Source organism: Erinaceus europaeus, chromosome 2, assembly GCF_950295315.1.
Source record: "Erinaceus europaeus chromosome 2, mEriEur2.1, whole genome shotgun sequence".
NCBI lineage: Eukaryota > Metazoa > Chordata > Mammalia > Eulipotyphla > Erinaceidae > Erinaceus > Erinaceus europaeus.
This window is the reverse complement of record NC_080163.1, coordinates 141,412,043-141,424,491: the sequence shown is the minus strand read 5'-3', so window position 1 is coordinate 141,424,491 and position 12,449 is coordinate 141,412,043. Positions and strand designations below refer to the sequence as shown.

General features: G+C 42.1%; 1 protein-coding gene across 4 annotated transcripts in view; it reads right to left on the bottom strand.

The window, feature by feature from the left end:
* The window catches only part of CMTM4 (CKLF like MARVEL transmembrane domain containing 4), a 533,141-nt gene that overhangs the window by 471,932 nt on the left and 48,760 nt on the right, over positions 1 to 12,449 (bottom strand). For all 4 annotated transcript variants that reach the window (XR_009548277.1, XM_007517765.2, XM_016185872.2 and 1 more), the window contains exon 2: positions 2,889 to 3,065. Coding sequence is in view for 3 of the 4 variants with exons in the window: in XM_007517765.2 (XP_007517827.1) it covers positions 2,889 to 3,065 (177 nt within the window). In the remaining variant the exon portion in view is untranslated. The remainder of the gene's footprint in view (positions 1 to 2,888; positions 3,066 to 12,449) is intronic.

The following is a 12,449-nucleotide window of genomic DNA, read 5'->3' as shown; positions in this document are numbered from 1 at the left end:
AAGCAACAGCAAATCAGTTGGAGGTGAGTAAAACCCCCACCTCCATCTCCCAGATCCCCAGCCTACCTTCTCATTTGCCCAGTTATGTTACTTAGGCGGCTCCACTGAGCCCTGAATTTATAAACCTGCTCCAGGGCATGGAAATAATATGCCCATTAAGCACCTATTCATTCTCTGAGAGTCACCCAATTAGAATCTGTCATTTTTTCTGGACTTTCTCTATCCTGGTCCAGGCCCCTGCCTGGAGGAATTCACCAGTGCCTGGACTGCATTCTCTGAGGTCTTATACAAAGCTGGATCATACAGAGCACAAATACCATAGGAAAGCAGCAACGCCTGTATTTTCAGTTCCCCAAATCTGGCACAAAAACCTATTCAATAAATGTTTGAATTGACTGCAGATGAGACATATTTAAAGAGGTTCAGTCCTGGGCTGTCACTGCATACTACTTGCAAACCATAGGCTTTGGGGACTAGATTTACATGGAGGAGAGTTTATAAGAACTCAGTCCTTACTGTGTACCACATGGGAACACCATGGACAATACTAGAGGAGTTCCATGGATGGTGCTATAGTGTCATTCTGACTCAAATAGGCCCTCTAGCAGGGTTTCATTTACAGCCCAGCCCCTCCTTCAACAAATATCTACTGAGAAGGTCTTAGAAATGTCCAGGGATCGGGGATACCAATGAATACTAGGACCAAGCCCCTATGGAGCTTGCTTGCATTTTTGGTTTTCTTTCTATCCACCAGACTATCAACTAAGATCCTAACTCGATGAAAATTCTCTTACAGATAATGCCAAGTCTACCTGAAAAATAGCTGAGATATTAAAACCTGTCACACACACACACACACAAAAAAAAAAAATCCTGAAAAAAATGCCTTTAGTGTCTTAAAATTTTAGAATTTAAGTGTAAAATCCCATCACATTATTCACGGTGTTTTCATACTACATTTTCAACTGGTGTTAGCTTTTCTTTATCCTTTTCTTCTTATTTACTTGTTTGTTTTACTAGAGAACTGCACAGCTCTGGCTTATGTCGGTGTGGAGGTGACTTCAGAGCCTCGGGTATGCAAGTCTTTTGTGTGACTACTATCGTATATCTGCCACCCTCAACTGACATTAACTTTTCTAGCTCAGCAGCTCTGCTTTGTTTTTCCTTCTAAAAGAGTTTGAGGTCCTCAGGACAACAGTGAGCATTCTGTCAAGAAGATGCTCCTCTCTCGGTACCCCACGCATCACCATGGCAGTGGGTTTCAGAGCCTTGGCCTCCTCCTAGCTCACACACATGAGCCACACAGCCAGCACCAGGCAAGGAGAGTGGAGCCCACATGAGGCTGGGGGGCATCTCAACCCCCTTCTTTCCTCCCACTATCCTCTCAGCAGCTGTGGCATCACAGGGTTCTCCTCCCACGAGCACAGAAGGACCAGGCAGTTATTTGTACTATCCAGTAACTTCCAGACTGATTCCTTTTGAGTTCTTTTTTTTTTTAAAGAATTTATTTATTTATTTATTCATGAGAAAGATAGGAGGAGAGAAAGAACCAGACATCGCTCTGGTACATGTGCTGCCGGGGATCAAACTCAGGACCTCATGCTTGACAGTCTAGTGCCTTAGCCACTGCGCCACCTCCCGGACCACTCCTTTTGAGTTCTTATATGTGCTTATTTGAACAGCAATAGCAAGCAGCCAAGTTTTGTTAAGTTTCCTTCCTTCTTCGGCATAATATGGACAAGTAACACAAGTCTGGGAAAATGGGCCTGAGAATGGCCAGTCCTGTGCTTCTGCCAGGTACAGAATATGGCAATAGAACACAATTCAGAGCTCAAACCATAGAAAGACTAGGACACATTTACACTTACAACTCTCTAATCAAACCAAGTTGTCTAGTGTCCTCCCAATTGTCCTAAGTTTAATAATAGTCCTTGTCTGGTAAATTATTTGCATTTTCATTCATATTTTCAATCTTTCCTGAATCAGTATTTTAGCAAATGGCTTTTGGATCCAATATGAAGAATATGATGATTCATTAATTTCATTTTCTCTTTTTTATATTCTGTAAATATTAACATTACCAATTTTCTCAGAGGAGCACAGACTGGAATGACATCTTTAAAAAGGCTCAGAATAATTTTGCTATGCTATTTCTACCAACAGTGAAGATATAAGCATGCCTTGTGGCAGGGCCAGGTGGTGGTGCACTTGGTTAAGCGCACATGCTACAATGCACAAGGACCAGGGTTCAAGCCCCCAGCCTCAACCTGCAGGTGGAAAGCTTCACAAGTGGTGAAGTAAGGGCTGCAGGTGTCTCTCTCCATCTCTATCTCCCCACTCCCCTCTTGACTTCTCTCTCTAGCCAAATAAATAAAATATTAAAAAAAAACTTACAGTTTACAGTTTTATTCAACCCTATGAAGAAATGCTCATTTCTCCTTTTTTTTCTTTTTGCCTCCAGGGTTATCACTGGGACTTGGTGCCTACACTACCAAGCCACTGCTCCTGGAGGCCAATTTTCCCATTTTATTGCCCTTGTTGTTGTTATAATTGTTGCCACTGCTGCTGCTATTGTTGTTGGATAGGACAAGGAGAAATGTAGAGAGATGAGGAAGACAGAGAGGGGGAAAGAAAGATAGACATCTGCAGACCTGCTTCACCACCCGTGAGGCAACTCCCCTGCAGATGGGGAGACAGGGGCTCGAACCAGGATCCTTAGGCCAGTCCTTGTGCTTAGTGCCACATGCACTTAACCCGGTAAGCTACCACCCAGCCCTCAGAAATTTAAAAATCAAAATGAGCTGGAACCAAATATCCCATCTCTCCCTCAGAACCAACCAAGCAGCATACAGTCCTTTCACAGTCAGAGAGTGGTGCTTTATACTCACCGTCAGGTTCCAGTTGATTTGGGGGATCCTCATGTGAAGGTTGAGACTGAACAGGATCAGCAAGACTCCAGTCACCACAAATGCACTGCAGCTCACAAACTCAAAAAAGTAGAGGCCTTCACATGGGGAGCACTCCATGATGGTCTCTATGCAGATGAACGCAATCAGGGCCAGAATCTAGGCAGAAAGTAGGAGACATACATGTATGTGTATACTTCATACACACCTGTGGACATACGTACTACCACACTAACTTAACGTGCGAACACCACCAGCACATACAGTCACAAAGTTCTCTTCTGGAGATAGCAAGAAAATATTGTCAGGAATATAATCTGGCTCAATTCTTATATGGGTACAGGTATAAAAGCCTTAATGAAAGGAACAAATTCCCCATGAACAATTAAGCCTCTACCACAGTACACTGAAACCAGTCTGGTATGGCAGGGCCCTTGTGCAGAAGCAGAAAGGAAAATCTCTGTGATGCTTTCAGTCCTATGAGTTTCCAATTTATGTGTTAACTGTGGTGAGCAAGGACAGGGCAGAATTCTTTTTGTTTTTTATTTTATTTTATATTTATTTATTTATTTTCCCTTTTGCTGCACTTTTTTATTGTTGTGGTTATTGTTGTTGTTGATGTTGTCGTTGTTAAGATAGGACAGACAGAAATGGAGAGAAGAGGGGAAGACAGAGAGGGGGAGAGAAAGACACTTGTGAATCGACTCCCCTGCAGGTGGGGAGCCGGGGACTCGAACCGGGATCCTTAGGCCAGTCTTTGTGCTTTGCGCCACCTGCGCTTAACCTGCTACATTATCGCTCGACTCCCGAGAGGGCAGAATTCTAATGGTATTAATTCTATGGTATCTGAAACTACCTTAGTGTTTATGATAACAGCTTTAGGGAATGATGAACCTCTTCCAATTATAAGTCCCTAAAAATGAGACCCACCTAGGGCTGGGGAATAGCACAGTGGTTATGCAAAAAGACATTCATAACTGAGGCTCTGAGGCACGAGGTTCGATCCCCAGCACCACCATAAGCCAGAGGGAGCAGTGCTCTGATAAAAATGAAGCAAAACAAAATAAAAACACCTAATTCAGGTATGAGTATGATTTTCACAAGTTTGGGATTTGTGACTGGTGAACCTGGAGATGGTGCAGTGGATAAAGCATTGGAGGGCGGGGTTAGATAGCATAATGGTTATGCAAGGAAATTGTCAAGCCTGAGGCTCCGGAAGTCCCAGGTTCAATCCCCTGTACCACCATAAACCTGAGTTGAGCAGTGCTCTGGATGCTCAAGCATGAGGTCCTGAGTTCAATCCCCAGTATCACATATGTTAGAGTGATATTCTGATTCCCTCCCTTTCACAGAGGAATAAATAAATCTTTTAAATATTTTATTTACTTACTGGATAGAAATAGAAAGAAATCAAGGGAAGGGGAAGATAAAGAGGGATAGAGACAGAGAGACACCTGAAGCCCTGCACCACTGAAAAGGCTTCCCCCTGCAGGTAAGAGTCAGGGGTTAGAACTTGGATCCTTACCCATTGTAACATGTGCATTTAACCAGGTGAGCCACTGCCTGGCCCCTTAAATAAACCTTGTAAATAAAGCTTATTACTGATCTTGGTCTCAAGAAGACAGACTGGCCATTTATTTAAAGAAAAAAAATTTTAACTACCAATTATAGAATCAATGTATTTCTAAGAAGCCAAAATAACATCTAGTACTATGTCCCAAGAGATAGATCATAGTTTATAAAATCAAACAGCTATTGGGAGTCAGGCAGTGGTGTAGCTGGTTAAGCGCACGTGGCACAAAGCGCAAGGACCAGCGTAAGGATCCCAGTTCTAGCCCCCAGCTCCCCACCTGCAGGGAGTTCGCTTCACAGGCGGTGAAACAGGTCTGCAGGTGTCTGTCTTTCTCTCCCCCTCCGTCTCCCCTCCTCTCTCCATTTCTCTCTGTCCTATCCAACAATGACGACGTCAACAACAACAACAACAATAATAACCACAACAATGATAAAAAAAACAACAAGGGTAACAAAAGGGGGTAAAATGGTCTCCAGGAGCAGTGGATTCATGGTGCAGGCACTAAGCCCCAGCAATAATCCTGGAGGCAAAAAAAAAAAAAAGATCAAATAGCTATCAGTGGAAAATAGCAGGTGGACATTTAAAAAAGATTTATTGAGCCAAAACAACCTTGAGAAAGAAAGAACAGAATTGGAGGCATCACACTCCCAGATCTCAAATTGTATTATAGGGCCATTGTCATCAAAACTGCTTAGTACTGGAACATGAATAGACACACTGACCAGTAGAATAGAACTGAGAGCCCAGAAGTAAGCCCCCACACCTATGGATATCTAATCTTTGACAAAGGTGCCCAGGCTATTAAATGGGGAAAGCAGAGTCTCTTCAACAAATGGTGTTAGAAAAAAATAGGTTGAAATATGCAGAAGAATGAAACTGAACCACTATATTTCACCAAATACAAAAGTAAATTCCAGGACCGGCATAAGGATCCCAGTTTGAGCCCCTGGCTCATCACCTGCACAGGAGTCGCTTCACAGGCGGTGAAAAGCAGGTCTGCAGGTGTCTATCTTTCTCTCCCCCTCTCTGTCTTCCCCTCCTCTCTCCATTTCTCTCTGTTCTATCCAACAAAGACATCAATCACAACAACAATAAAAAACAACAAGGATAACAAAAGGGAAAATAAATAAATATTTAAAAAAAAATTTTAAGTAAATTCCAAGGGGATCATGGATTGGAATGTTTGACCAGAAACAGATACTTAGAGGAAAATATTGGCAGAACTCTTTTCTGCAAAAATTTTAAAGACATCTTCAATGAAATGAATCCAATTACAAAGAAGACCTAGGCAAGTATAAAATTAAAAAGCTTATGCACAGCAAAAGAAACCACTATCCAAACCAAGAGACCCCTCACAGAATGGGAGATCTTTACATGCCATACATCAGACAAGAGTTTAATAACCAACATATATAAAGAGCTTGCCAAACTCAACAACAAGAAAACAAATAACCCCATCCCAAAATGGGGAGAGGACATGGACAGAATATTCACCACAGAAGAGATCCAAAAGGCCGAGAAAGACATAAAAAAATACTCCAAGTCTCTGATTATCAGAGAAATGCAAATAAAGACAACAATGAGATACCACTTCACTCCTGTGAGAAGGACAAAAGAAGCCTCCTGCACTACTGATGGGAATATAAATTGGTCCAACCTCTGTGGGGAACAGTCTGGAGAACTCTCAGAAGGCTAGAAATGGACCTACCCTATGATCCTGCAATTCCTCTCCTGGGGATATATCCTAAGGAACCCAACACACACATCCAAAAAGATCTGTGTACACATATGTTCTTGGCAGCACAATTTGTATAGCCAAAACCTAAAAGCAACCCAGGTGTCCAAAAACAGATGAGTAGCTGAGCAAGTTGTGGTATATATATACACAATGGAATACTACTCAGCTATTAAAAACAGTGACTTCACTGTTTTCAGCCGATCTTGGATGGACCTTGAAGAAATCATGTTAAGTGAAATAAGCCAGAAACAGAAGGATGAATATGGGATGATCTCACTCTCAGGCAGATGTTGAACAACAAGATCAAAATAAAAAACACAAGTAGAACCTGAACTGGAGTTGGTATATTGCACCAAAGGAAAAGACTCTGGGGTGGGTGGAGGGGAAGAGTACAAGTCCAAAAAGGATGACAGAGGAGCTAGTGGGGGTTGTATTGCTAAGTGGAAAACTGACAGATATTATGCATGTACAAACTATTGTATTTACTGTCGACTATAAAACATTAATCCCCCAATAAAGAAATTAAAAAAAAAAAGATTTATGGAGGAGCTGTGTGGTGCTGCACCTGGTTAAACACAAGTGTTACAATATCCAAGGCCCCAGGTTCAAGCCACCTCATCCCCAACTGCTTCTTTCTGTCTCTATCCAATAAATAAAATGAAGGGGAGTCAGGTGGTAGCACAACGGGTTAAGCACAGGTGGCACAAAGCACAAAGACCAGCGTAAGGATCCTGGTTCGAGGCCCCGGCTCCCCACCTGCAGTGAAGCAGGTCTGCGGGTGTCTGTCTTTCTCTCCTCCTCTGTCCACTTCTCTCTGTCCTATCCAACAACGACAACATCATCAACAACAATAATAACTACAACAATAAAAAAACAAGGGCAACAAAAGAGAATAAATAAATTAATAAAAAGAGTTGGGTGGGGAATTCTCTCTCAGAAAAGTGTGTGCTCTCTGCCTCTTGAGTTTTTTGAGAGCAGGGGCCAGTCTACCTTTAGCTATTCCCCCAAAGTACCAAGCATAGTAATTTGTACACCATCAGCAAATGGAGGCTCACTGAGTCACCAAAAACTTGCAGGCAACGCCTGACACACTTTTCCATGTATTCACATGAAAGTAAGGTGGCAGGTCTGCTTTTCCTACTGTTGATACCTCCACAGAGTGATCAAAATGTCTGTAAAGGATACTTTTTCTAACAACACAAGATCCTTTCACATTTCTATTCTGAATCAGTACATAAAACATATTGGGGTCTTTCAACACACACTTTCTGCTTCTCCTAATGGCTTTCTTTACAGTCCTCTATAGAACCATAGACTTTATTTCTCCACCTGAATTACATGCCTGGCTGGCAATCAATTCACAAAGAAATAGTTCATATAAGGAAAGCTCCTAATGTTTTTTTCTCAACCCCTGTAATTGGATCTACTAATCTTGGGCAAGAAATAACACACTGTACTGATGACTTACAAATGTTTCTGGTATGCTAGCTTCAACCATATTTGTGTGGGAAGGTAACACCTACATTCTTAAATATTAAAATAAAAATGGTTTCAAGAATATGCAAATATAATGGGTCATTCACTACAGCACAGAACAAACAAAACAGACAAAAATCCCTGTTCTCAGGGCCAGCAAGATAAGTTACCTGGAAGGGCACCTGCTTTGCCACGTGCTTGACCCAGGTTTGAGCCCAGCCCCTACTGCACTGGAGGAAGCTTCAGGCCTGTGGTGTCTTTCATTCTGTCCCTCTCTCTTTCTAGATGAAATGGTCAGCCTAAAGCAGTGAAGCCCTGGCAATAAATAAACAAATAAACAAACCCTGTCCTCTAGATATTATAGTGAAGCTTTTTCTTTGTTTTCTTTTTTAAGATTTTATTTATTTATTAATGAGAAAGGAGGAGAAAAAGAACCAGACATCACTCTGGTATATGTGCTGCTGGGGACTGAACTTAGGACCTCATGCTTCAGAGTCCAGTGCTTTATTGCCGGGCTAGCGTCATGGGTGTTTCTTCCTGGGCACATGCTCTCTGGGTTGGAGAGAACTCGACCGGAGACAACCTGGGCTGCTGCTTACTCAGCGACGTGGGAGAGACGAGGAACTCATGGTGGAGCAGGAACGCAATGCAATGCCTTTATTGATCAGAGACAACGCCTTTATATCTTTTTTAAACGGAAGTGGCAGGCTGGAAAAGGAAATGGCTTCAAGAGGGGGTGGAGTAAAGAAAAGAGCCGGAAGGTAGAAAGCTTCCATAGCAGCTAAAGCTTCCATAGCAGCTATTGCGAAGGTTCTAACCAGTGGGATAAAACCAATACCCTGCAGGCAGGGCGGGTCTCAGGCAAAACAATCATTATCTAAATAGACCACAGCACCAACCAATGCAGGGGACCTGGCGTAATGACCAACACTTTATCCACTGTGCCACCTACGGGAAACATGAAGAAGCTTTAAAAATTTGAAATATAAGTTATTATAGCATGCTTGGCAGTGGTCAAAACAAAGGAGACTTGTAAACCATTATTAAATCACCAGGAGCAGGGTGGTATCCCACCTGGTTAAGCTCACATGTTACAATGCGTAAGGACCTGGGTTCCAGCCCCAGTTCACACCTGAAGGGGGAAAGCTTTGTGAGTAGTGAGGCCCAGTAATAACCAGTAATAACCAGTAATAACCAGTAATAACCAGTAATAACCAGTAATAACCAGTAATAACCCTGGAGGCAAAAAAAAAGAAAAGAAAAGAAAAGAAAAGAAAAGAAAAGAAAAGAACAAGAACAAGAACAAGAACAAGAACAAGAACAAGAACAAGAACAAGAACAAGAAAAAGAAAAAGAAAAAGAAAAGAAAAAGAAAGGTGGTCCGGGAGGTAACACAGTGGATAAAGCATCGAACTCTCAAGCATGGGGTTCTGAGTTCAATCCCCGGCAGCACATGTACCAGGGTGATGCCTGATTCTTTCCCTCTCCTATGTTTCTCATTAATAAATAAAAATTTTGGGAGGGGCAGAAGCTAGGAAAAGAGCTAGAAGATTTTTGCTATGTCCTGGTGAAAGGTGATAGTGGCAGGGATCAGACTGGGAGAAGCACAGACTATGAGAAATGTTGAATTCTAGGCAAAATCTAAAGGCACAGCCAACCGGATCTGCTGAAAGATGAAGGGATATAAGAAACAGGGGAGGCAAACATAACATTGAAGTTAATGATCTCAGCAACTGGAAGAACAGAACTGCCAGTAACTGATATAGGGGATGTGCTGGAGAAACAAGCTTGGGGTGCGGTGTCTGGAGCTCAGCTGTGGACATAGTAAGTTTGAAATGCCTGTTGGGGGTGGGAGTATAGCATAATGGTTATGCAGAGAGACTTTCATGCCTGAGGCTCTCAAGTCCCAGGTTCAGTCCCCCACACCTCCATAAGCCAGAGCTGAGCAGTGCTCTGATTAAAAAAAAAAAAAAAAAAGACTATAAACCTTAAAATGCCTGTTGGGCTCAAGGTGGTTGTAGTTAATATGGTCTTGAGAGGCCTAGAGTGGACATGGGACATGTGATTGGGAGTCTGAAGGATACAAACACTATGGAGTGGAAAACAAAACTAGAGATAAGTCTGGGACACTCCAACATGTGGGTGGCAAAGAATGAGATAACTTGGATTGAAATGTCTGCTTGCTAGTTACTAGCTGGATGTAGCAGTCAGCCTCCAAAATGCCACCCAAGGATTCATGCCTCTCTGCTATTCACATTCTTTTGACACACAGAGAAACGGGGCTGATCTGTTATCTTGGCAGGAATAATTTCATGGTCTGTGACCTCAGAGATTAGGTTAAAACGATTATCCAACGTCACTCTTCCTTAGATTATACACTCTGGGAGAAAACAGCTGTTATGTCAAGAGAACAGTGGCCTTATCGAGAATTTCAGGGAATAAGAGCTAATGCCACCTGTAACAGCCATGCAAGTGAGCCAGCCTGAGACAGGTCCTCTACCCCTAGGCAAACCATCAGATGATACACTCACAACTGACTTGCAGCGTGACTGGCCCACAGAAATAAAGATAATAAAGACCTCCTACTGTTTTAAGCCCTATGTTTTCAGGTAGTCACTACCGCAAAAACATAACTAATACAGAAGAGAATGTTACTATTATAATTAGTAGTATTAATAAGGAGTAGATATTATTCGTCGATTACCTACAAATCAAGCGCTATAGCTGCACTTCTCATTATTTACCACTGAGTCTCCACCAAGATCATATAATGTATACATTTACCTCATTTTACAGATAAGGACACTGAAGCCCTGTGTCACATATAGACAGCCAAGAGGCAATGCCAGGATTTAATAGCCCAGACTGATCCTCGGTCTCCCTAGTTGTGACAAAAGACTCTTCTTGCTACCTGACTATGTTATTTCTCTGTTCATCACTGTTCATCCAGACCTTCTTTGCACACCTCAGTTGTCAGATTCAAAATTATATAGTTCAAAATGAATAGGCATTTGGGGGTCTGGAAGATAGCTCACCTAGGAAAACATATATTTTACCATATGCAAGGACTAGGGTTCGAGCTCCTGGCTACCACACGGGAGCACCTGTGCAAGTTACTTCATAAGCAGTAGAGCAGTGCTATAGTATTTCTTCTCTCTCCCTCTGTTTCTTACTCTCTATAGAGATAGAAATAAAGATAGAAATAGAGATAGACAGAGACAGAAACAGAGATAGAAGGGCTGGGCAGTGGTACACCTGGTTAAGTACACACATTACAGAGCACAAGGACTTGGGTTCAACCCCCCCAAGTCTCCCCCCCAACCTGCAGGCAGGAGCTTCAGGAGTGGTGAAGCAGTGCTGCAAGTGTTTCTCTGTCTCCATCTATCCGCCTCTCTTCTAAATTTCTCTCTGTCCTATCAAATTAAATAAAGTTAAAAATATTGGAAAATTGTTTTAAGAGACAGAGAAGTGCACCTGGAGCAAAGGAATCATATAGGTGCAGAACTCCCTCATTAACACTGCTGGCAAAAAAAAAATAATTTTCTTTAGTGGGTAAACATTTAAGAGGACTCAGCAAATGATAAAAGCTGTATGAAAAGTAGAGAAATCATAAGCACAGTGATATGTAACTATTGAGCTATCCAATATATATTACACATCTTGTTTTCCAGCCTTTTCCTCATTAAATAATATATTCCCACATAAATTTAAACATACATGTCATTCTTTGATGACAGTAAGTATTCCAGTGAGTGTTTTTTAGTACCACCAAGCAATTATATCAATCCTGACACTATCTGGAGATACAGTAGACCCCATGGGTTCAAAGTTTCAGCCCCGCAACGTTACCTCCACTCCTGGGTTCAGTTAATTTGCTAAAGAAGCAAACAGAAATGATCAAATCAGTTTACCAACTAGATTACCAGTTTATGACAAAGAGTATGAGTGAACAGTCAGATGAAGAACTACATAAGCTAAAGCCCAGAAGGTCTTAAACCAGGAGGTTCTGTTCCATGGAGCTTGGAATGTACACATGTTCTGGTTTACCAACCTGGAAGTTCACCAACTCTCCTAGTTCCAGAGTTTTTACAGAGCTTAATCTGTAACCTCCCTGCCCTCCCAGGAAGTTAGCGTGCAGGGTTTCAAGTTTCAAGACTATAATCATAGGATAGGATCCCCCTGACAATTAGCCCCTGTCCTTAGGTGTTTTCCAAAAGACATCATATTAACACAAACTCAGGTGTGCTGTAAGGGATTTGTTATATATATCAAAGGACACCTTCACTACTCCATATCACTTTGGGAATTTCAAGGATTTTAAAAGCTCTGTGCCAGTAATGAAATAAAGATCTAATATGGGGCCAGGTGGCAGCATACCCGGCTGAGTGCACACATTACCATGCACAAGGACTCAAGTTTAAGCAAGTGCTGCAGGTATCCATCTTTCCCCTCTCTCTCTCTCACTCTATCTCTCTTCACATACAAACACACACACACGCATGCACACACACACACACACACACACATACACTCACTCTCTTTTGGTTTTTGTTTTGCCTCCAAGATTATCACTGGGGCTGGGGCTTAGTGCCTGCACTATGAATCCACTGCTCCTTGACAGCCATATGTTTTCCATTTTATTAAGATAGGACAGAGAGAAACTGAGAGGAAAGGGTGAGAGAAAGGGAGAGAGACTTCTCTATCTCCCCCTCTCCTCAATTTCTCTGTTCTATCAAATAAAGAAAAAAAGGAAGGA